Raw genomic sequence first — 26,779 nt, 5'->3', positions numbered from 1 at the left:
TGATTTTATACAATAAAATAAAATAAGCAATATGAAAATAAATATGTTGAATATGAAAAAATAGAAATATTAATATTTTTTTCAAATACATGTATACTTTTATATTGTTTATTTTATAATAAAATTTGTTTCGTCCAATTTATCATTATAAAATCTTTATTTTTAATATATATAAATATTTATTTTTATATTTTTATGACAAACCCCTGAAAGATAAATGTGTTACAAAATAAACATTATACAAGAATTTGTATTAATGGTCTTGACGGCTGTCTCGTGCCTAGGGTTTATTATAATAGTAATATCATATTTGATAACAATAAACCTATGAATTTATGTTCATATATAATATTTGATAGCGATTATGTGTGTGTGTGGGGGGGCATGACAGGGGGCATATACTTTTCTTTTTCCACGAGAGTCACTCGTGCTCTTTAACCAATCAGATGTGACTTCGCCATTTCAACCAATAATAACCCGCCAGGAGCGCAGGCTAAATCCTGTTTACATGAAATAAACCTGCTCCCGAGCAGGTTCAAGCTTACGGATATGTTGCTATGACAACAAATGCGAGAAGCGCATCGAAGAACGAAACAATCCAGGATCAGGACAAATCCACAACAATCAAATCCAGCTAACTAAGTTAGCGACGTACGAAGAACGGACCCCAGGACAACAAAAACAGACATCAGGATCAGAAACTAAATAACTGGGGGACAAACAGTAATAAATCCAACAGTGAACCAGAACAGAGATAAAGAGACGCAAGACAAGGACAAACTAAACATAGGAGTTTAAATAATAATAATAATGAGGGACACTAAACTGGGACACCTATGAACAAAAGCAGGAAGCACAAGACAGTGAGACACAAAGTTAAAACAAAAGTCCAACAACAAACAGTTGTCCGAAGGGTGCAGACTCAGAATTGCACCAATAGGGGGAGCCCTAACACTAACATGTTCTCAAAATAAACCATCTATAGGTGCCTGAGTAACAATGATAAGCCTGCAGAGTGGAAAAGGTTACTAACAAAAATAAATAAATAAATAAATATAATAGGAATGTTATTAGATAGAAAACTAGTACAGGGGAACCTTGGATTACAATAATAATTCGTACCAATTATTTAAATTTAAAATCAAATTTAAATTTTCCATAAGAAATAATGAAAACTCTTAATTATTTGTTTCACAGACTAAAAAATAAATACATAAAAATTATTAATACAAAATATAAGGTAAAAATAAAACTAATTAACCTGCACTTTACATTTAAAACAAAGTAAAAATAAATCCCAACGGATAAGTGTTTCTATTTGTACGAGCAGGCGGTGTGTGTGTGTGTGTTTGTGTTTGTGTGTGTGCGAAGCAGAGGGGGAGGGGGGATTTGGACACACCAAACACACACACACACACACATTAAAGGCGAGAGAGAGGGAGAGAGAGAGAGAGAGAGAGAGAGAGAGTGTGTGTGAACTGGCACGGTGTTAAATTACCCGCGCGCACACATACTGTATAACGACAGGCTGAATCAGAGAGGGAGAACATGGATTTTTAACCTCTAATGAGACTTTCTTTTGCTTTAGACGTGCGCACACACATCTGTTATAGTAAACAGTACACTTTAAAACACAAAACAAAATATGTTTTACACACACACGCGCGTTCACGTGGTTATAGTAAACAGTACACGCGTGCACAGATGTTGATTATACCAGTAAGAGACGGGCACTAAGACCCAGCAGAGGAGATGATTAGCTCAGTTGTGATCATGTGATGCTCGGCGTCAGAACAAGAATCGCATGATACTCTGTACTCGTAAACCAAGAATTGTTGATTTTTAAGTCAAAATTAAAAAAAAATCTTTACTTATCTGGCGGACCACTCGCAAACCGAGGTTTCACTGTCCTTTAAAACATGGGAGTATTTAAAGTTGACACTTTACTGGCCTCAGTACAGTTTTCCTGATGTAATGTGTCTCTCTGTGTTTAAGATCTTCAGGTGATCGCTCCTGCAGAAGTGACAGAGGGACAATCAGCCGTTCTGACCTGTAAAACCACCTGCAGTCTGACTGATCCAACATTCATCTGGTACAAAAACAGCCGTAATTTAACCACAAACACCATCAAGAGCAATGAAGTCCACCTGCAGTCGGTCAGCAGTGAGGATGCAGGCAGTTATAGCTGTGCTGTAAGAGGATATAAACATCTCCCCTCTCCTGCTCACACACTCAGAGTCAGATGTGAGATTTATTTACCTTCTTCTTATATGTTGAATGTTGAATACGTATATTAACACTATGCAAAGTCACACCTGTGAACAAAGAGATGCGCATTCACACTTAATGCTGTCTTTTGTCTTGTTATTGTTGTATTCTTTATGTACATTTTTGGAACTGTCTTCACTATCTTTGTGATAGTAGCAGATGAAAATGTGTTTAATATAAAATCATATAATTAAATAAATAAAGAAACAAGTAACTTTAAGCATTAAGGCATACAAAATATATTGAGAATGATATGTTGACCCTGAAAAGGGAATAATACAAGCACATACAAACTTAATGTCATGAAGGTCTTCCAGAATTATTAGAGAATACATATACTGTAAAGATATTCCCAGAATCATGACTGTAAGGTCAAAGAAGTGTGTTTTATATTCACACAAAATGTTTCATTCAATCAGTGAGATGAAAAACTAAGAAAATAAGAAACTGACATACACTCACTGTTTCCGGCTATTAATTGCTTTTCACACCCTTTTCATGGAACCCTGTAGATCCTCCAAAGAATGTCTCAGTGTCCATCAGTCCCTCTGGTGAGATAGTGGAGGACAGTTCAGTGACTCTGACCTGCAGCAGTGATGCTAACCCACCTGTGGAGATCTACACCTGGTTTAAGGAGATGACGTCAATAGGAAATGAAAAGACCTACACCATCTCCAACATCAGCTCTGAGGACAGTGGAGAGTACAAGTGCAGGTGCAGTAATGAAGTCGGACATCAGGACTCCAGCAGTGTAACTCTGAATGTTCTGTGTAAGTTAGTGATAAATCTTTTAAAGCCAATAACAGATAAAAGTTAATAGATTATCTTTAAAGTGCAACATTTCTGTCCTTTGTAGATCGCCCAAAGAATGTCTTCGTGTCCATCAGTCCCTCTTGTGAGATAGTTGAGGGCAGTTCAGTGACTCTGACCTGCAGCAGTGATGCTAACCCACCTGTGGAGATCTACACCTGGTTTAAGGTGAATGAATTCTCAGCTGTAGGATCTCGACAGAGTTACAGAGCTCTACAGAGTGGACAGTACTACTGCGAGGCTCAGAATAAACACGGCTCTGAGAGATCAGCTGCAGTGTCTGTCACTTTAAATGGTGAGAGCGATGATTTATTTCTGTTTGATCACTGCTCGATTAGATATCACCCAGAGTGGGGAAACTTTTAAATAGCGTGTGTGTGTGTGTGTCCTAGGAAGTGGTTCTGTGATTCCTCATGTAGCTGTTGGAGTTGGATGTTTTGGTCTTGGAGTTTTTCTCTCTTCTCTCTTCAGGCTGAGGTGAGAATATTTCAGCAGTTTGACTTTTCAGTTTTGAGAGATAATTGTTTTGGTTATATCAGTGTAGATTCATTTCATTTAGCAAAAGTCTGGACCTAAATATTTCATAATTTTTGCACCAAAGATAAATAAAGCTTCACTTTATGGTATGATTTTAGGGTAATTTAAATATGCACTTTATCACTTACATGTTAGTTGAGTTTTAATGAGAGGAGAAAAAATAAACTAAACATTACAGGGAAATGTTTGCATGGCTGAAAAGTACTTTTATTATTATTATTATTATTATTATTATTATTATTAATGATACTAATAATAATAATAATCATCATCATCATCATCATAATAAATGTGCACACCTATTCCAAAATAAATAAATGCACAAGACAAAAATGGCAAAAAAATTAAAAATAAAAACATAAAATGTTTTTAATCATTTAACAAGTTACTTATTTTTCTAAAATTATTTATTCTGTTTAGATTTTGTCTGTTTTTGTCCTACAGTATCTATTAATTCATTTACTCATCTACGTATTTAATAATTCAACTATTATTTATTTATTTATTTTCAAATACATTTATTTCTGCATTAATTAATTCCACATTAATTCCACACATCATGACATGTACAATCACATGTAGCTTAAAAAGGAAAAAGAAGAGAAAAAAAACAAAAGAGCAGCTCTAAGAGCAATATCGTTCACCACAGACACATCACTAATTCAAATGTAATGTTTTGTTATAGATGACCCTGTGTGTCAGAGAGTAATGATATGACAAAATTAGTAAAAGTTTTCAACTGCTCTTTATCACATTTGTCTCTTTATTTTTGCTGATAAATTCATTACTAATTACTCTGAAGATGCTTCCGATGGATAAATATTTGACTTTGTGTGAGCAGATGCAAGAGACAGAAGAAAAAGGCAGATGAAGGTGACTATCAGGTGAGTTATTACAGAAATGTCCATCAGGTGTGTGTTTTGTTCATAATAAACTCTTACAGTAAAGATCTTCAGCAGAACCTGCTCATGTTCTCCACCCCTCCTCTCTGCAGAACGCTGGGCTGAGTGATAAAGACGACACGTACGCAGCTCTCGACCCCACAGGCCGGACATCTGATGATGTGTATCACACACTTGCAGTAAGTGTTTACACAAGAATATACTTTTTTGTAAAAATTTGATGATTATTATCTAACTGAATTATAATTATATTGTAAATATATATTCTATTAAAATTCGTTTTTATTAGGCATCTCGGAAACACTCAAAGGAATCACGCTCAAAGTTAATCAGGACTGAAAATATTCCTACCTCAGAGTGGGACATAAAAGTTCTTTATGAAATTTCTTACTCTTACTTTCAGCGAGGAGTAGGACTACACAGAGGAAAACGTGTGACATCACTTTTTACGACACTGAGAGCCGTACAGTAATCTGCATGTTATAGTGGGTGTTGTAGCTTTTATAGGTTTTTCTGGTTTTAAACGGTGGAAAAGCAAAATCAGGAAATCAGAAGCAGTTGTGTGGAAGCTTCATACACACAGACAAAACTTATATATAACATATACTCGGTATATGACATCATCCTAATCACACTGCTCCAATCACAACTGTTTAAAGCCCCTTTAATAGAGCTGTAATAATCTGATCAACATGATTTAGAACAGAATGTGAGACTGGGGAGAGGATGAGAGCATTTATTGTGGAGGAGGAAGTAACATGTACAGAAATAATTAAAGAAAAGTCTGCCCTACTCTTACCTCTAAACATAATAAGTGAGTGGAGGTAGCTTGTGAAAGCATCAGTGCCACCTGTCAGTTTGCTGCCTGAGGAGTGTTAAACACTGGGATACGCCGTGTTAATGAAGTGATTAAGTGTTGCATTTAACAGAGAATCTCAAAAAACAGTTGTGTGAGCTCAAATAATTTAATATAAATTATAAAGTGTAAAAATAAATATAATTATTTTAGTGTGTGCCCCCAATAGACGATGACCACGACATGAATGCAGTTTGTTATTTTTGTTGATTTCATGTATGATGAGTTTGATTTAATATTTCCGACACTGTTGACTGTGTTGTTATTTCAAAGCTGCATCTTTACTATATAATGTATCAGTCAGCTGAGACAGCATACACTGTAAAGAAATGAAAAATAAAAAACAGGCTCCTCAACATAAAAAAACGTTTATTAACAAGTTGCTGTCGTGAAAATTGATTGAAGACCCAGGCTTTGGTTTCAGAAGATCACGACCTTTACTTATCATGCAATAACGGCCGGGGGAGACTGCAGAATCGCAACACTGTCCCGTCGGCTCCCCACTTATATAGTCAACCAGGACAAAAGAATTCATTCTACATGCAACGATGTCATCCTAAACATCTGGAGTTCATCAAGCTTCCCCAGTCTAGGGGCCTCAATGTATATATCAGATTGTTTATGCAAGCAGAATCTCAGGCCTATACGTGCAGCTTCGCACACACATTTCTGAGTACTTTCATATGGGCTACCATTTATTCCTTAAAAGGAGGTAAATTTACATAAAATCAAATAAAATCAAATAAAATTTACTTCCATATCCCCCCCTCTGGGGCTTATAAGTCCCATATCACTGGTTATCTAGAGTGTAAATCCATGTGCTAGCCCTTCTTACACTAGCTAGTGATTAATTTAAATCACTGGACTTTTATCAATGACCAACCCATGTATTTGTACTCTAGCGAAGATCGAGCCAAACTTCTCCGCCCTCATTTGACTAGGACAGAGTAAAAGACTCGACCTCCTTTACCTTATACAGTACTTTCCATAACACAATAACATGACATGCATATATGAGTAATACAGTGATTTCCTAGGATTACATTAAGCTAAATAATCTGGATAACATATATAGAGTTTAAACTGATCCATGCATAATACAGTACAATTTTAAAAGCAAATATAATTTCAAACAGCTGTGTCCTAATATTTGGATCTTCAACCCAGATACTTTGCGCATCGTAGAGGGTCGCCTTTTGGGGAGAGGCCCGGCCAGTGCTTTCACCCAAGGCATGGCTCATCGTTAATCATCTTCTTCGTCCTCGTCCGAGGTGCTTGAATCTTCTTCTGATTCTTGTGAATCACAGTCAGAGTCATAAATGTCTTTGTCATTGGTTAGGGGTATTTTTTCAAATTTTAATACTTCCATTTGTTGAACTGTAGCTTTTATGACCAAAGATTTTAATATAGGAAGCACACAACAGAACAACAATCCTCCTATTAATATAGCAAATCCCAAGAACATACCAAATTTAGCAAACCATGCTCCCCAAGCTCCCAGTTTTAGATCTAACCAGTCCCATATTTTATTATCCCTCCCAGCATTTTCAGTTACTTCCCGTCTCAGATTTTTTAGTTGGTTCATGGCTTTAGTAAAAGTTCCTTCGGGTGCTGTGTTATTAGGAATATATGTACAACATTGATCACCAAACAGAATGCATACACCTCCTTTTTCAGCTAATAACCAATTTAATGCTTGTCTATTTTGCCAGGTAATTGTACTAGTAGCTACTAATTGTTCTCCTAAAGCAGCCAAAGCATCCTCGGTATAATTAATAAATCTCTGTTGATTGTAGTAAATATAGTTAATCCATTCAGTATTTTTATTAGGTGTTATCCATAAAAAAATAGACTCAAATCCCGATTTTACCTCATCTCTGGCTTTAAATTCATTAGGTATACCCCTGGGTTGGCCTACTGAATCTATGTACACGTTGGGATCTGCCTGATAAGCCCTTCTCATTCTATGATGGTCTTTTGAGTTACGCTGTGCAGGCTGGTCTATATTCCAGCCCGCTATTGACATTTCTTGAAGCATCCGGATTCTAGCACAGATTCCTCTCCAACTTTTCGGTAATGTTGCCCTTAATAATGTTCCTCCACAAAGCCAGAAAAAATCAGCTACTGGTACTGATTGGTCATCATAACGGAACTTTAAGGGAAACAATAATGTTTGATTCATGCAGCTTTGTGTTATAGTTATATTACCCTGTGACTGTTGAATGAAGTGTAGTTTTCTTATGAACATCCATTCGTGTAAAAGAGCCAGTGTCCAGATTTCACATTATCATACAATTACCTTGAAATTCCCCCACACTGTTTGTAAGGGTCCGCCACTAGAGGCCACTGTTTTTATTTTGTAGTTTTGTTGGCCGACTCAGTTTCCCAGCAGGCACCTCGGTCAGGTGATGCGGGTGCACACCTAAACCGAGGTAGCCATCAATCAATCTATAAATAGCTGTTTAGACTGGGAAACTGGGTCGAGCATTTTTGGTAACGCCACTGTCATTTGTGTGGGCATTTTGTTCTGTTTTGTTATTTGTTTAGTTTGTACTTTGATTTTAGTTGTGTTGACTTGGGCTCTCTTATTGGCAATGTTTCTGTGTATCTTGTGTGTGTCTGTGTTAGTGGAGCTAATTCAGTCCTGTCCTCCTGTTGTTTTTGTGTTTAGCTAGAGCAGGTAAGTAGGTAGGTGTGTGTGTGGCTAGGAGCATGTCTAACTAAAATCTATGTTGAGTTACAGTAACTAGCATGCTTCTAGCCATAGCCCCTCTGTGTCTCTAGCTGTCCTGTGTTTCCTACCTCCCTAGTAGCCCAGTGTGCCTAGCCTTTGATGTGTCCTCAGCTTAGTCTTTGACGTGATCTCAGCCTAGCCCAGTCTCTGACGTGATCTCAGCCTAGCCCAGTCTCTGACGTGATCTCAGCCTAGCCCAGTCTCTGACGTGATCTCAGCCTAGCCCAGTCTCTGACGTGATCTCAGCCTAGCCCAGTCTCTGACGTGATCTCAGCCTAGCCCAGTCTCTGACGTGATCTCAGCCTAGCCCAGTCTCTGACGTGATCTCAGCCTAGCCCATCTACTGGGTATCCCTTGTCTGTGTTTCTGTGCCCCATTCCCTAGTGTGTGTTAAGCTATTAGGTAAGTGTAGCTTAGTGCATGTTGGGGCTAAAGACATGCTTAGCTAGGTGTATGTGTAGCTAACTGCTAAAAGCCATGCCTAGCTGATTGCCATGTCTTTAGCCCTCGTCCCGTTCCTCTCTAGGGTCTCTCGTCTCTAGTCTCTCCCTTCTCTAGGGTCTCCCTTCTCTCTAGGGTCTCCCTTCTCTCTAGGGTCTCTCCCTTCTCTAGGGTCTCTCCCTTCTCTAGGGTCTCTCCCTTCTCTAGGGTCTCTCCCTTCTCTAGGGTCTCCCTTCTCTCTAGGGTCTCCCTTCTCTCTAGGGTCCAGTTTCAGCTCCACGCATCGTTTGTGTCCTGTTATGTGTTTGTCCCTCTGCCTGTGTCTCGCCACAGGGCGTGTTCGGTGTCCCCTCTCTGCCTGTGTCTCGCCACAGGGCGTGTTCGGTGTCCCCTCTCTGCCTGTGTCTCGCCACAGGGCGTGTTCGGTGTCCCCTCTCTGCCTGTGTCTCGCCACAGGGCGTGTTCGGTGTCCCCTCTCTGCCTGTGTCTCGCCACAGGGCGTGTTCGGTGTCCCCTCTCTGCCTGTGTCTCGCCACAGGGCGTGTTCGGTGTCCCCTCTCTGCCTGTGTCTCGCCACAGGGCGTGTTCGGTGTCCCCTCTCTGCCTGTGTCTCGCCACAGGGCGTGTTCGGTGTCCCCTCTCTGCCTGTGTCTCGCCACAGGGCGTGTTCGGTGTCCCCTCTCTGCCTGTGTCTCGCCACAGGGCGTGTTCGGTGTCCCCTCTCTGCCTGTGTCTCGCCACAGGGCGTGTTCGGTGTCCCCTCTCTGCCTGTGTCTCGCCACAGGGCGTGTTCGGTGTCCCCTCTCTGCCTGTGTCTCGCCAGTCCTTCCAGTCTGTGTCTTGCCAGAGAGCCCCTGTTAGCACAGAGTTAAGTATTGTTTGAGTTTGTTTGTTCCTTTGTTTGTGTCTTTATTTATACTTTGTTTAACCTTTATTAAAAGACTCTTTTTTGGTTACATCACCCCTCTGCCTCTATGCCTGCTCCTTCCGCCCACGGCGTTCAACACCTGCCACAACACCCCATTCATGACACTGTTATTTCCCACTGTTTTATTGAAACATTCATACTCAAGGGTATAATCTATTTCTTACTCAGGGGATTTCTATCTTTTTTTTCTCAATTCTTACATCTAGCTGATGGCACCATCCCCCCCCCATTCAGGTGTATGGAAGTTATTAAAGCAATCTGGACTACTCAATATTGCTAAAAATTCAGCTGGACACAGAGGTCTTCGGAAGACATATAGATGACAAAACTGTTGGGTAAATTTTGCACAATGTCTAAAGTCATATGGATTGGGTACCACTATAACCTTTTCTTATGGTGATGGAGTACAAACCAAACAACTAGTTATTTTATTTTTCTGGGTTGTGTAGGCAGCCCATTTATACCACTCATTACTTTGTGCCATGCTTAAGTTTTTCCTTTTTTCTGCCCATAGATTGATAACTAAGAACCTTTTGACCAACATTTACTTGCTGTAAGGTTAATTCTTGGGAAGTCTGGTTGGATCTTTGTAGAGGTGAGCTGACCACAGCTTGATTTAATACCTGGAAAATAATGATCATTAGGTATGCTGCCCACTCTATTTTCCCCATTTTTCTTCTTTATTTCCTCCACCCCGTTACCCAGATTTCAAAACCTTATACGTTATCACTGTCGGGTGGTGGGTCTTCTTCTTCTTCTTCTGCACTTTTTCCATTACTTACTTTAGGGATTCTTGTGCAATGGTTTAAGTGATACCAGGTGGTTTTGCCTTCCACTTGGACTGCTGTGGGGGTGGCTGCTACGACCTTGTATGGCCCCTCCCTTCTGGGTTCGTGCCACTTCCTCCTGAACACACGCAGATAGACCTGGTCTCCTGGAGTGATGGGACACGGCGCGTCTTCCTCTTCCTCCGGCTCCTTGCTTTTTTCCTGCACATAAATTGCTTTATGTATGGCAGTTAGTTTCTTTATATATGATCTGAGTTCCAGTTGTAACTGTTCTAGAGGTGGGCCTTTATAAGGCCCTCTACAGAATGGCACAGGCATGGGTCGACCCGTAAGCATTTCATGCAGGGTTAAATGGGTATTTCTGTTAATTTGCATGCGATAACTCATTAGTGCAAGAGGTAAAGCATCAACCCAGTTAAGTTTTGTACTAGCACAAATCTTAAGTTTAGCTTTGAGTGTTTCATTTATTCTCTCTACCATACCTTGGGACTGCGGATGATAGACACACCCAAATCTTTGCTTTATTCTCAACTGTTGTAATACCTGTTTTTACTGTTTTCTGAATGAACGCGGATCCGTTGTCTGAACTGATTTCTGACGGAATTCCAAACCTAGGTATCACCTCTCTTGTGAGAAATTTCACAACTGTTCCTGCCCCTTCATCAGCAGATGGCATTGCTTCTACCTATCTACTAAATCTGTCAATTACTACAAGCATGTATCTCTTGCCTCGAGCACACTTTATCATGTCCACATAATCTATAACCAAATGCTTAAAAGGTCCCTCTGGTACCAGTATATGGCCAATAGGTGTCGCTGTTCCCTTTCTAACGTTATACCTTAGCACATATTTCACATGAAGCTAGAAACTCATCAACCATAGCATGCAGATATGGAGACCAATATCCTTGTTGCTTGATTTTCCTTACAACCTCTCCTCTAGCACAATGGTCAAATCCATGAGCATCTGAAATCAAAATGTTCAACAACGCTGTAGGAGCTATGATCAGACCTTCATGTGAACGCCAAATACATTATGCATCCTTCTGAGCTCCCCTCTGGAGCCACATAGAATGCTCATACGGTCCTGCTTGCTGTTGAATCCGAATAATATCCTCCAACTGAGGCTGCGGTTCTGTAAGGACAATTGGCACTTGTACAGCTAGTTGACACTTAGATGCTTGCTTTGCTTGTATGTATGCTTTGCTAAGTATGCTATGTTGTTACCCTTAGTGATATAATCATTTCCCTTTTTATGGGCCTGACATTTAATGATAGCCAATCTTTTAGGTAGCATCATAGCAGACATTAGCTTACTTATTTGCTCAGCATGCTGAATGGGGGTTCCATCGCTTCTTTTAAACCCTCTTTGTTTCCACACTGCTCCAAACAGATGACATACACCATGCGAATAGGCTGAATCTGTAAAAATATTTGCCACTAGTCCTTTGGCTAATTGGCAAGCAGCGGTGAGTGCTTTTAGTTCGGCTAACTGAACTAAACGGCTAACTGAGCCGAACACGGTTGTGAACAGTGCTGAGACAAAATAGGTTTAAAATCTTCTCCATCCTTCATTACTACTGAATACCCAGTGTGACTTCCTACATGGTCTCTAAAACTAGATCCATTAACGAAGTAAGTGACTTCTGCTTCAGCTATAGGTTTAGACTTAAGATCAGGCCGTAACCTGGTAAATGACAATGAATTCGCCACACAATCATAAGCCACTCCTTCAAAAGCTAAAGGAATCAATTCAGCTGGATTAACTGTGTCACACCTCTTTATAGTAATGTCAGGATATGTGAGCAGTAAAGAATATGCTAGAATGCGAGCTTGAGTAAGAACAAATTTCCCTTGTTCTATTAATTCTACCACCTTATGATGTGTGTAAATGGTTACTGGGTAACCCATAGTCAAAATGGATGCTTTGTCATATGCATAATGTACTGCTGCAAGTCCCTGTTGGTAGCAAGGTGGATAACCTTGTGCTACATTATCTAGCTTAGTGCTGTAGTAAGCTAGGGGCTGTTTTCTCCTACCACTGCAGGTTTCCTGCATCAACACAGCTGAGGCATATCCATCAGCTCGGTTAGCCACATACAGATAAAACGGTTTGGTATAATCAGGTATACCTAAGGTAGGTGCTGTCTGCATTTCTTTTTTAATGGATTCGAAAGCTAACAGTGCATCTGTGTTCTACTTTAAGGGAGCACTTAGATTTTGCACTCCTTCTTCTTTCATTATCTCCCTCAGTGGAGCTGTTTTCACTGCATACTCCTCAATCCAGTCAGCACTGAAACCTGTTAAGCCTAGGAAGGTCATCAACTGTTTAACTGTCTGTGGTAACGGTGCATTACTTATGCCTTCTTTTTTTTTTTTTTTTTTTTTTATTTGATCAGGGACAATGCACAAACAACATTAGTCTAAAATAAGAAGAGATGTCATGTGCCAGGTTATAGCAAAAATGCTAATTTCCACCCGCAGTCCCTGGACAGGTTGTTGTTACACTTACAAAAGCTTATCAAATGTATACAGAAAAATACATATAAACTCATAAAAGCACTTTCTATCATCATTCAGTTCACTTACTCACAATTTACAGCATTCATATCACAATCATTTAGTGCATACAAATTTGCTTTGATAATAACCACTGTTTGGTCAGGCGTGTAAAAGTACAATAATTTGTGCATGAAATAATTTCATTTGGAAGAGTGTTCCAAAGGCTCACTGCTTTATAGGAGAAAGATTGTTGACCATATGCAGTTTTGCATCTTGTAACGCTGCACTCTCCCCTAACTGTCGACCGTGTGGTTCTAGAAATTCTCTCAGAATTTAGTGTGAAAAATTTTTTCAAAGGGGGAGCAGCGATGTTATGGATTATTTTAAACAAAGCAGAAATTTGATTATATTTAATAAGATTTTCAAAGCTCAAAAAATTATATTTACTTTGTACTTTACAATGATATAATCGAGATTTTTATCATGAATTTTTATGGCCCTTTTATATAATGATTCAAGTGGTTTTAACGATGTTTTACACGCCTGAGACCAACTAGACATGCAATACAAAAAATGTGGAACAATCATAGTGTTGAGAGAGGTATTTGAGGCCTCTGTATTTAATGAATTTCTAATATGTTTATAATTCATCAGATTAAATTTCACTTTATTACCAAGGTTTTTTATATGACTTTTAAAACCAAGGTTCGAATCAAGTATTAGACCTAAATATTTTATTTCGTTTACATTTTTAATTTTTTGTCCATTTACTTGAATTTCTAGAGTTTGTTGTAATTTATGTTTATTTGAAAATAACATTGAAACTGTTTTATTAACATTTAAAGTAAGACATGACATCTGCAACCATTCTGCAACTTTTTCCATCTCTTTTGATAATTTATCAGCAACCTCCAGCTCGTTTTCCCCAAAAGTAAAGATAACCGTATCATCGGCGTACATAATCACGTCATTGCAGAGCACACTGTAGGGAGGTCATTTATATAGATGCTAAAAAGCAAGGGTCCCAAAATAGACCCTTGCGGCACTCCCATTGAGGTGGCTCTGAACACATATTGAATGTTATTTACTCGTACACACTGTTTTCGGTCACTCAGATAAGATCTTATCCATTTTTGGGTGTGCTCAGAGAGACTATATTGATTTAATTTACTGTAGAGTATTTGATAATTGACTGTGTCAAAAGCTTTACACAGATCAAGGAAGACCGCTCCCACCACCCTTCCCTGGTCCACATATGCCCTAACAGTTTCCAGGAAGTAGCAACAGGCAGAGTCTGTTGAATCCTTTCGTCTAAAACCAAATTGCATCGGATTTAAGAGCTCTTGTGAGTCAAAGTGGAAAAAAAGTTGCTCCGCCACCGTCTTCTCGAGCACTTTTGATACTGCTGGAAGGATGCTTATTGGACGATAATTGTTCATTTCTTGTTTGTCACCAAACTTAAATATAGGGGTGACAATCGCAGGTTTTAAAGCTGCTGGGAAAATCCCCTCACTAATTGATTGATTTATTATTGTTGTCACCGGATCAGAGATGTCGTCCCTATATTGTTTAAAAAAAGAAGTATCAAGTCCATAAATATCTTTTGCTTTGCTGCTATTTAGCGCAGCAATTATTTTTTCGACTTTAGTTGTAGTTATTGGACTAAGGTTAAAATCTGATTTGCCACTAATTATGAAAGGGGGATGAACATTTTAAAAATTCTGAGCCAATTTTTGGACAATGTTTAAAAAATATTCATTAAAATTGGTTGCTATTGCAAAAGAGTCATCAATAAATTTTCCATTAATTTTGAGATGGATATTCTCACACTTTGACTTTTCTTTTCCAATCAATTTATCAATAGTTTTCCATATTATTCTACTATTACCTTGTGCGTTTTTAATAATTTCTAGAAAAAAACTAGCTTTGGCCTTTCTAAGCTCAGCTATAACTTTATTTCTTTGACTTGTAAAGACGAATCGATCTGTTGTTAATCCAGATTTCAAAACATTTTTTAGCGCCTCATCTCGCTTTTTCATCATATCCCAAATAGTTGTATTAAACCCTGGCAAATTTCATTTTTCATGTTGCTTTCTTTGCTTATTTTTTGTATATTTATTTAAGATGTCATTTACAGTCAACATAAGATCTTGACAGCCCTGTTCACAAGATTTTTTCACCAGGATGTCTGCCCACTTTGTTTGTTTTAAATCTTTTTTAACTAAGTGTAAATCTTTCTTTGGAATAAAAGTGATACACATTTTACTATTTATTGAATTTTCATTGTTGCACCTTGCTTTTGTCAATTTTCTAGCTACTAGAATTAAATTGTGGTCAGACATACCTGTGATTAAATTATAAGTTTTAACTATTCTCTCAGGTTTATTTGTCAGTATTAAATCTATTAAGGTTTGAGAAGATCTTGTTATACGAGTCGGTTTACTTAATAGTTGTGTCATTTGAAAAGGTTTTGTTATTTCTTTGAATTTTTTTCTACATGATTTCTCACACCAATTTAATTTAAAGTCACCTAAAAGAATGACTTCCTTTCCATCATATTGTTTCAATACATTACCAAGAGAAATAAAAAAAATCATTAGTAGCTTTAGGAGGTCGATAAATTGCTAATACACAGAAAGTCATTTGAGGAGATAATGTAATGGTAATCCCCACACACTTCAGGTTACAGTTGCCAATATCCAATTGTTTACTTTGGATATGATTTTTTACATAAATCAGCACACCGCCGCCTTTACCCTTATTTCTATCACGTCTATACAACGTGTATCCTGGCACTTTCACTATAGATGAGGGGATAGTTGGAGTTAGCCAAGTTTCCGTTAAACAGAGATAATCAAGATTTGAGTCCATTAACAAATGTTCAATCTGCTCAGTCTTTGACACAATGCTGCGAATGTTTAGATGTCCTCCGAAAATGCCCTTCGGCTTTGTTTTCAAGTTCCACAGCACACTCACGTGATTCACAGTCTGAAACAGTTTTATTTGTTGCTGTTTAAGTAAAACAGTAGTATTTGCAGTTGATACTGACTTAGCATGAATCACAGATGGTAATATTTTGTCAGGAATAGAGTTCGGAGCAGAGTTTATCAGGGTGTTACCTCGTTTTCCTATGCTAGAACCTTAAATGTGGATCCGCGGCGTTTTCACCCCGTAATTAGGAACAGCTGATTGTAGAGTGTTTACACAATCTTGATAATCCACAGGCCCAGGGTTTTGATGAATATCCCCGCATAAAAGCAGAACCATGCAGAAAAGAAAAGAATATCCTCGCGTCCGACTTGCTGGCATCGTTGCTCGAAAGTAGCGCCGCTCACGCAGCGCGCTAGGAGTACATGCTCGCCCGTCATTTAAAATGTTTGAATATATGGTGTATTGACACCAAGAAGCGAGTGGCATTGGCACGGCTATGTCTGCAAACATCATGGCCTGCAACAGAATGTGGCGTTCTCGTTCACGTGCGGCAGACCGATTTCCCCACAGTTGTGTCAGTAGGAGAAACAACACAGTTACCCAGAGACGTAATGAATTCTCTGTATTAGTATGTTTGATTATGCGTGAGGTCCGAAATGCAGAAATTCTATTTGCGAATGAATCATATGGCGGTCTCCCAGTTTGTTTTAGGAAAGGTACAGCAGCACCTGTCCAGCCACCCCCTTTCTCCGCCATCTTTTGATTCCTAACTGGGTAGGCGCTATGGCTATTGAACCATGAGAAATTTGCCGCCCTAAATATTTAACTTGGGGCTTGCAGTATTGCAACTTAGCTTTAGACACTTTATGACCTCCCTGTGCAAGCTTGTTGAGCACTTTAATGGAATCTCTATGGCATGCTTCTAAAGAGGATGAGCAGATTACGAGATCATCCATATATTGCAGCAGGTTACTCTCCATTATTAAATCTGATAAATCAGCTTTTAACACCTGATTAAAGCTATTTGGCGAGTGTTTGAACCCTTGTGGCATTCTACAATATGTATATTGTTTACTCGCATATGTAAACGCAAACAAATACCTACTCTCTTCCGCCACTGGAATACTGAAAAAAGCTGAACAAAGATCAATCACAGTAAAGTACTTGGCATCGGGAGGGACATTAGTCAGCAGTGTGTGTGGATTTGAAACATCAGCTGGGTAATCCTCAGTTATATTATTAATTGCACGCAAATCATGCACAAGACGCCATTTATTTGTACCTGGCTTGATCACAGGGAAAATTGGAGTATTACAACAACTCGTTGTCTCTTCTAGCACAGATGCTTTTTCAAGGCCTTCAATAGTGTTTTTTATGCCAGCTTCTGCCTTAGGTCGCAAAGGATTTTGTCTTATCCTGGGCAGTTTTACATTTGGTTTAAGTTGTACTTGAATTGGGCTGGCTGACTTAATTAGACCTACATCTGTATCATGCCGAGACCATAATTTAGGTGGGACCTGACTCTCCATGTCCCTATACAATTCCTCCTCGGCAGTATCAACTACTTCAGATTCTGATGTCATTTGGGTTTGTGAGTTGCTGCTAATTACCACTACCTGAGGAGTACCAATCAAGTTGTTACCACACAAGATTTTCATATAGTTTTTATCTGCAGAATGAAAAATCAACGGGTTTATGGTTGATTTCCACTGGACCTCTTTAGCTTTTTTCATCATTGGTCCTAAGTCCTTTGAGCTATAGTTTTTTTCCTACATACAATGTCACATGAGGAACAGAATCAGTTACATTAAACCACCTTTTTATAAAATCACACTCATCTACACTGATAGCTGCTCCTTGCTGGCCTATGATAATGTACTGTGTGATTAACTCAACCTTGTTCTCCCTTGTCTCTTTCTGCCATGTCTGTTCTATGTCAGAGTCTATGTAGCTGGGTCATAAATCATTGTGCAGTGGAAAGCTGAACAAGGCAGCTGTGCTTCAGGAATTTGTGCTTCAATGAACTTTTCCCATTTATGGATTATTTGACTAACGTCTTTTTCCAGCTGTCCTACCCAATACACATTTGCTTGTGGCTCAATCATTACCATTTGATTTTTAATACCTTTCATGTCAACATACACACCTTCTGGGGAACACAATATTTGCAGTCCTAATTTACATAAAGCATCTCTTCCTAATAAATTTACCGGTGTCTGACTTGAAACTAATACAGGTAGGGTCACACTTTTGTTGTTAGTTTGTAGACGGACTGGAGCGGTCATAGGAATTAACTGCTTTTTTCCCGAGAATCCTACTGTCTTGGCAAATTTTCCAGACATGGGGAGATGTGAAGCATGACTTAAGTTTAAGCATGTATAAACTGCTCCTGTATCAACTAATATGGGTGTACTTTTACTGTCTACCTCAATGTGTAACATGGGTTCTTGTTCTGCACTAGTTGTTAAAATAGGTAACTGATTCTCTCCTGTAGGATTCTCTGGGCACCCCTAATATCCCAGTTTTGGACCCCCCCCATGGGTTTACTGGGCCTTGAACCTGATCTCGAGGAGGCTGTTGCCACCCCCCTCCCACCGCACTCCTTTGGGCTTGGGGCCATGAATGGGAAAGGCAGTGTGATCGGTTGTGTCCAGCTTGTCCACAGCCCCAACATACGCCTGGGGGAAAGCTAGACTGAGGGTTCCTTTGTCCTCTCTGTTGTTGATTGGCTCTTCACTCCCTCTGCCCTGGCTTTTGAGTGAAAACGTTAATGACAGGCGCAGGCATCTGGTTTGAGTTTGGAGAGAATGCGGCTGGTGCTGTCATCGCAGTAACTGCAGCTGGCTGGACTGTGGGTGATGGATTGCTTGGGGCCCTCATGGACATTTGCTCTGCTTCCTCTGTTCTTAGAGTAGCTTGGACTTTTCTCTTGTTTTTCTTTGTTAATTCTTCAAGCTGTAACTGAGCCAGGTTTCTTTGCAGTTCTTTTTCTTGAGCTTTCAACTTCTGCTAATTTTTTCTATACTGTTCAACAGCATGTGTGACGTGATCACAGAATTCTTCGTGGGATTTAGAAGTTAGGCCGACCACATCTTCCAGTTTACTTTTCACTGGTTGAGGCATGGCATTTACTATGGTTTGTCTGAACAGCATAGACAACAGTGCATCTCCTTCTGGATCACTTTCAGTCTCTTGCTTCCATCTCTTTAGCTGCTTCTGGATGTACAGAGTTGGATTCTCCGTTTCTTCCAACTCTTCCCCCTTTAAAGCTTTTGGATCCACTCTAGTTGGATATTCAGTACGCAAGGCTTGCCACACAGAAGGACGATTAGCATCAAACACAGTTCCATCCATATGGTATGTATCTATGGCCTCGCTCAGGTCAGAAGCCTGGAGGATCTCCTCCAATTTCCCTCCGCCTAAAATCTTTGCCAACAGAGCTTTCATGTCCCCCACCGACAAAAGCTTGCCTGAGGTCTCCTCTTCTAAGACCTTAATCCATTTCCCTGCACCCTCGTGAATGTTAGGGAGGCGGTTGACAAGCCCCTCGAGATCCTGAGTTGCCCATGGTACATATTGTCCCCGTGCACCTTTAATTAAAATTGCAAATTGTGGAGCCAGGTCCCTAAGTCTCCCAGTGTCCCTTCCCAGTTTCCAACTACCCATATTAACTGACAAATCCTCTTCACCCCCTTCCTTTCCACTGCACAAAGGCCCACACCCAGTCCTTAATGTTGTATCTACCTGTATCTGACTTTTTACTGGTGTTTTAGCACTCCTGTCTGTTCTCTCTCCACTTGCTTGCACCTCTTCCCATTCTTCTAACTTATCTTCCTTCCCATACAACCTTTTCACTCTCTGTAGATCTGTCCTTACTTCCTTGTAACAATCTAATGGTGTGCTTTCTTCTCTATCCGTTTTCCTATCCTGCCTCTTTCTTGACTTCACACATGACTCTCTGTAGTCTCCGTCTAAATCTATATGACCTTCCATTTGCATCTCACCAGACACTTCCACCATGCCTTTAAGCATAGAGAATTGACCTTCAGTCTGCACATAGGGGGGAGGGGTGACTAACATTTCCCCTCCATTACTCTGGGCCTCACTTCCTGATTTTCTAGACTTTTTCCTAGCTAGTTTTTTCTGTTTTACCACTTCCTCCCCCTCCTTCTTAAACAATGCTAGGACCTCTCTCTCCTGCTGTCTTTTCGACTCTCTCTGTACACGCTTTTTCTCTCTTGATGCCGTTTTATAATTTCTGATCAAAACTTCCATCTCCGAACACAGTGTCACATCAAATGACCCTCCCTTTGGCCATTTAGTAATCAGATCTTTAGTCCGCTTTTGCCATTTATTAGAGACCTTAGTTATGAGATCTGCACACAACGGATGTTTCAGCACTAATATCTTCTCTGGAGAGGCTGCTTTTATGCTTTATAGCCTTAGTCGTACGTTAACTTGTGCCTATGCACTTATTTTAATAAATAAACTTTACTTACAACAACATCCAATATTGTATACTGCCAAAAATATCCACCTTCCTTAACAAGCTTAAAAATGATAATCACTTCTTAATGTACAATATTGCCAAAATCACAGTATATTTTATACACAGTAAACACTTTTATCAATAACCGAGTAATGGCACAGTATTAATATAGGGTTCAAACACACTCACAACTTCAAACTATTTATTTATTTATTTATTCAGTCATAGGCTTAAGCATTCATACTTTATCTCTCTTTTCCTGGAAAATAGGGCTTATTCTTTGCATACTTGTCCCCTTTACTAATTGGGGCTCATTAATACACTCACACGTGTCCCTTTTATGGAGTAATGTTTAACTATTTAACTCTTTATTTAGTTATTAAACTAATAAGGGCTCATACACACACACGACTCTGGTCTGGCAACAAGCTGCCCCCCTCTGAGGGTTGTACACACAATTCCCTCAGGAGGTCCAGGCCTGTTTGCTTGACACGAAGCTTATGGTTTCACTCAACCAGCCTCTCTCTCTCTCAGACACACTCACACACATAGAGCTCTCACACACTCAAACAGTAATAGACAGACACAACATCAATTAGACACAAACAATTGCAGTTGCATTCAACTTTATGGCTGTAACAGAATCGGACTGACACAGGAGGGTAAGTCTTTCAAGAAAGATATGTTTATTAATTCAGCAGACACGGTTGGGTCAAGGTTGAGCGCTAGGATAATTACTGGAAATTATCGGCAGTCACTTTACATGGGGGGAAGCTGGTCGACGTGGAGATTCGGGGATGGCAGATTCGGGGATGGCACGGTCGGATCGGAGGGCACACTGAGACAACGGCGCAGGAGATGTGCGCACGCCAACACACGAAGCCACGGAGACGGGAAAACAAACAGGAGAACACACTTCTGAGGAGAAACAGAGGAACAGGTAAGTAATTTTCAGACACTTATTCGAGTCTTACTCTTCTGGAGATTCGGTCCACTTTCGTCTTACGAGCCCGGACGTTGAATGTTGTGTGGCGTGCGCTTTTGAGGGTTCGCCCCCTTATTGTGATCAGGTGGCGGTGATTAGTACTCTGGAGATGGGGGGCGTGGTGTTTGACTTGCTTCGGAGCCTGGCCCGATTGTGACATTACCCCCTCCTCCACGACCCGCTCCTGAGGGTCGTCTCCTCTGCTGTCGTGGTGGCCTACCTCTACCCCTTGGTGCTGGGCGGTCGGGATGGGTGTGATGAAACTCCTCTAGCAGCGTGGGGTCAAGGATGTCAACTCGAGGTACCCATGATCTCTCCTCTGGACTGTAGCCTTCCCAGTCCACCAAGTACTCCAGGCGACCACCGCGACGACGGGAATTCAGAATATCCCTTACTTGGTAGATGGTTCCCTCATCTTCTATGATCGAAGGAGGAGGTGTTTCTTCTTCTGGGCCAGGCTCTGAGGATGATATAACAGGGTCTAGGTATTTTTTCAATAGTGATACATGAAACGTGGGATGGATTCGATAATGAGGAGGTAATTGTAATTTGTAGGTGACCGGGTTTACCTGTTCCAGGACTGTGAAGGGGCCGACATACCTGGGGTTGAGCTTCTTGCATGGCTGACGTAGACGCATGTCTCGAGTCGAGAGCCATACCTTTTCTCCAGGTCGGAATGATGGAGCGATGGATCGACGTCGGTCGGCGTTACTCTTGTGTCTGCGTACAGCACTTTGCAGATGATGGTGAGCTTCTTCCCAGACTTTCTCACTTGTTCGGAACCAGCTGTCGACTGTCGGGAGGTCAGATGGTTCCCCGTTCCAGGGAAATAATGGGGGTTGGTAACCTAACACACATTGAAAAGGGGTGAGACCTGTGGTCGATTGTCGAAGGGAATTTTGAGCATATTCTGCCCATCCCAGAAACTGGTTCCAGGATTCCTGACGGCCATGGCAGAATGTTCTAAGGAAGCGTCCAATTTCTTGAACCTTTCGTTCTGTCTGTCCATTCGTTTGGGGATGATAGCCAGATGATAAACTTACGGTCACACCTAGGATCCGGAAGAAGCCTCGCCAGACCCGAGAGATAAACTGGGGACCTCGATCGGAGACAATGTCCTCTGGGATGCCGAAGTAACGGAAAACTTTGTTAAATAGTATTTCGGCTGTTTCCATGGCACACGGGAGACCCCTGAGAGGGACCAGTCGACAACTTTTTGAAAATCTGTCGACAATGACGAGGATGCAGGTACAGCCCCCCGAGTTGGGTAGGTCCGTGATGAAATCCACCCCCAAGTGTGACCATGGGCGGTGTGGAATGGGCAGAGGCACGAGTTTTCCAGCGGGCAAATGTCGGGGGCTTTTTGACATTGCACACTCAGGACATCCAGCAACATACCTTCTCACATCCTTCTCCATGTTGGGCCACCAGTAGCGATCCTGCAGGAGTGAGAGTGTACGCTCGATTCCTGGGTGTCCGGTGCCTAATGAAGCGTGGACTGAGTGAATGAGTGGATCGTGATCCACTTCCTGGATAAACCGGCGATTGGGGGGACAGTTCTGGGGATTGGTTGGTGCTGGTTCTGACACAAATTGAGGGTGCTCCCAGTGGATGGGGTTAACAAAAAGTTTTTCTGGGAGTATGGGAACTGGATCGTCATTGGTGATGCTGTTGGAGTGTAGTCGAGAGAGGGAGTCGGCTTTGAGGTTCTTTGACCCTGCACGATAAGAGATTTTGAAATTAAATCGGGAAAAGAACATTGCCCAGCGTGCTTGTCGTGGGTTGAGTCTTTTTGCCTCCCTCAAATATTGCAGGTTCTTATGATCGGTCAAGACGAGGAACTGGTGCAAGGCTCCCTCTAGCCAGTGTCTCCATGCGTCCAGGGCCATCTTAATCGCGAGCAGTTCTCGATCTCCAATATCATAATTCTGTTCAGTTGGGGTGAATTTTTTTGAAAAGAACGCACATGGATGGAGCCTTAAGGGTCTTCCTAGTTGCTGGGACAGGATGGCTCCCACACCATTGGATGAGGCGTCCACTTCGACTACAAATGGGAGTTCTGGGTTGGGGTGTATAAGGATGGGCGCCGAGGTGAATGCCTGCTTTAACAGTTGGAAGGCGTCGGTGGCTGCCGGGGTCCACTTAAGGGCTTTGGGTTTTCCACGGAGTAGGGAGGTTAAGGGACTGGCCGTTGTACTGAAGTTCTTTATAAATCTGCGATAGAAATTGGCAAATCCAAGGAACCGTTGGAGCTCCTTGACACTGGTGGGTTGTGGCCAGGAGGTGATGGCGGAAACTTTCTCGTGATCCATCTTTACCCCATTTTGGTCAATGATGTAACCGAGAAATTGGACGGAAGATTGATGGAATGCGCATTTCTCAGCCTTAAGGAAGAGATGGTACTCGCGGAGTCGTTGGAGAACATTTGTGACGTGTTGGTGGTGTTCAGCCTCAGATTTGGAGAAGATGAGGATGTCATCAATGTAAACAATCACAAACTGATGAAGAAAGTCACGGAGTATCTCATGCATGAAGTTTTGGAAGATGGCCGGGGCATTGACAAGGCCATAGGGCATCACAAGATACTCATAATGTCCTGTAGGTGTTATGAAGGCAGTTTTCCATTCATCTCCTTTCTGAATACGGATAAGATTGTAGGCACTGCGAAGGTCTAGTTTTGTAAACACACTGGCTTCTCTGAGACATTCTAAGGCTGCTGGGACCAGGGGTAACGGATAGCGAAACTTGACTGTGGCCTTATTGAGGGTGCGGAAGTCTATGCACGGATGAAGACCACCATCTTTTTTCGCCACGAAAAAGAAACTGGATGCTGCAGGGGAAGTTGATGGGCGTATAAAGCCCTGTTGTAGGGCCTCCTCAATGTACTCCTCCATAGCTTGTCTTTCGGGGATGGAGAGAGGATAGATGCGTCCCCGAGGTAAGGGTTCACCAGGAAGGAGGTCGATTGCGCAATCCCATTGACGATGTGGTGGTAATTCGGTTGCCCTTTTGGGGCAGAACACGTCGCTGAATGTAGAGTACTGGGGGGGTATATTCACCGACTGTTTTTCTATTGGGCTTTCGATGGATGTGGATTGTAACTGTAAGAGTTTTGGTCGTAGAGGTAATGCTGGAAAACAGGTCTGTGTACACCCCTTTCCCCACTGGAGTACCTCCCCTGTGGCCCAAGAGAGGATCGGATTGTGTTTCATCAACCAGGGGCGTCCCAAGACCACCTCAGCCGTGGATTCTTCAAGCACTAAAAGAGTGATCTCCTCTTGATAAAGAAGCCCCACCTGCAGTGTCACGGGACCAGCGGAAGTGCACACAGACTTCCTGGAAAGGGGTTTTCCGATTATTGACTGAACCTGGTAGGATCGTTCCGTCGGGGTGGTCTTGAGCTGGAGGTACCGACACAGGTTCCCAGAGATGAAGTTCCCGGCTGACCCAGAGTCGAGGAGTGCTGCCACTGAAATTGAGACATTGGAGGCTGTAAGGCTTACAACTGTGGTGAGGGGTTGAATTCGTTCTATATGAGAAGACCACACACTCACCAAAGGACGAGGAGGTCGAATGGGGCACTCCCGCCGGAGATGCCCCACGTTACCGCAGTACAGGCAGAGGTTCTGGGTCAGCCTTCTCTGCCGTTCACTCGGTGAGATCCGGCCCCTGTCCAGTTGCATAGGTTCCACTGTGGGTTCAGAGTTCCCTGGCTTCACCGGCGGAATTGGGAGGAAATCTGGGGGAGCATGTGTGCTACGTTGGCAGGAAGAAAGACGTACTGAGCAGCGGATGGACAGTTGAATAAATTCTTCAAGCCCCAGTGAGTCATCATGAGTAGCAAGCATCACTCGCAAATCTGGATGGAGCCCTTGACGGTAGGTGGTAATGAGGGCCTGTTCATTCCAACCACTAGAGGAGGCTAGGGTACGAAACTGGAGAGCATATTCTTGAACTGACTTTTCACCTTGTTTAAGATGATAGAGCTGTTCTCCAGCCGATTCTTCACTGTCTGTCCTTTCAAATACTTCCCGGAAATGGGAGTCAAAGCGGTCATAAGATTGGGTTAGTGGTCCTCCCCATGTCCAGATTGCCTCAGCCCATTGTAATGCTGGTCCAGATAGCAGGGAAATGATGTACGCGATTTTTGCCTGGTCGGTGGGATAACTGTTGGGGTGCATTGTAAACGTGAGGGAGCATTGGAGCAGAAATCCCTTGCAGTTCCTCGCTGTGCCAGAGAAGGGCGCTGGTCGCGCCAGCGGGCTAGTTACCGTGGGCATAGAAGAAGCGCCGGTGGCTGTCTCCGGTAATGGTGGGGATGTTACTACCCGGCGTAACTGCGCCACCAGCTCATGGATAGGATCGGTTTCACTCATCCTGTCGTGTTGTTAGGGTCCGGGCTTCTGTAACAGAATCGGACTGACACAGGAGGGTAAGTCTTTCAAGAAAGATATGTTTATTAATTCAGCAGACACGGTTGGGTCAAGGTTGAGCGCTAGGATAATTACTGGAAATTATCGGCAGTCACTTTACATGGGGGGAAGCTGGTCGACGTGGAGATTCAGAGATGGCAGATTCGGGGATGGCACGGTCGGATCGGAGGGCACACTGAGACAACGGCGCAGGAGATGTGCGCACGCCAACACGGAGCCACGGAGACGGGAAAACAAACAGAAGAACACACTTCTGAGGAGAAACAAGGAGAACAGGTAAGTAATTTTCAGACACTTATTCGAGTCTTACTCTTCTGGAGATTCGGTCCACTTTCGTCTTACGAGCCCGGACGTTGAATGTTGTGTGGCGTTCGCTTTTGAGGGTTCGCCCTCATTGTGATCAGGTGGCGGTGATTAGTACTCTGGAGATGGGGGGCGTGGTGTTTGACTTGCTTCGGAGCCTGGCCCGATTGTGACAATGGCACAAAATAGTGCTCCACATAGGAAAATTATGACACAATGCTTATGATGTACAACAGTACATTCCTCATAGGAAAAGATATCAATAAATGCCACAAAAACCCCATACAATACAAATTTTAAGGTGGCTACAAAATGCTTACGACACCAAAAAGTGTTCCTCATATGAAAGAGTATTCTTTTATTAATTGTTGCGTATCCTCACACAAACAATATTACTAATTAAGCGCAACTCCGTATTAACTTGCTTTCCCCTATTGCCATCCAATCAAGGCCCACTTGACAATGAGTACAAATTAATATTAAGACTATCTACCTTTTTACATTGCCCTCTTAGCAACTTAAATAGACACTCAAATGCGCTCTCTCATACCACCTGTTATTGCTGCCATCAATCAATGCCCTCTTGACAACAAAACAGACAAATGCAATGCTTATTTTATCAATTTACTATCAGTACAACAGTTAGTAAGCTGATGCATGCATTTCTTTCTGGAACCAAAGCCCATGTAGAGACTACTTAATTTGGAGAGGTCTTTATCAGGTGTCCTTACCACCACGGGTTATCCCAGCAAACAACACAAACTAAGTATATAAGCAAAAGTTGCTTACCTTTTTTAGGTGGCGACCTGTTTGTGCTGCCCGCCAAGGATGCCCACGGTGATCAGCCACACCTTTGCCCCTTCACCACCCTG

The 26,779-nt window shown here is 41.8% G+C and overlaps 1 protein-coding gene across 1 annotated transcript in view; it reads left to right on the top strand.

Moving 5' to 3' along the window:
- The window catches only part of LOC128506995 (sialoadhesin-like), a 444,701-nt gene that overhangs the window by 159,049 nt on the left and 258,873 nt on the right, over positions 1 to 26,779 (top strand). Inside the window, exons 14-15 of the mRNA XM_053477610.1 lie at positions 2,781 to 3,038; positions 3,125 to 3,354. Coding sequence (XP_053333585.1) covers positions 2,781 to 3,038; positions 3,125 to 3,354 — 488 coding nt within the window. The remainder of the gene's footprint in view (positions 1 to 2,780; positions 3,039 to 3,124; positions 3,355 to 26,779) is intronic.

The sequence above is a fragment of the Clarias gariepinus genome, chromosome 18 (assembly GCF_024256425.1).
Source record: "Clarias gariepinus isolate MV-2021 ecotype Netherlands chromosome 18, CGAR_prim_01v2, whole genome shotgun sequence".
Taxonomy (NCBI): domain Eukaryota; kingdom Metazoa; phylum Chordata; class Actinopteri; order Siluriformes; family Clariidae; genus Clarias; species Clarias gariepinus.
Note: the sequence above shows the minus strand (reverse complement) of the source record. Positions and strands in the feature narration are given on the sequence as shown.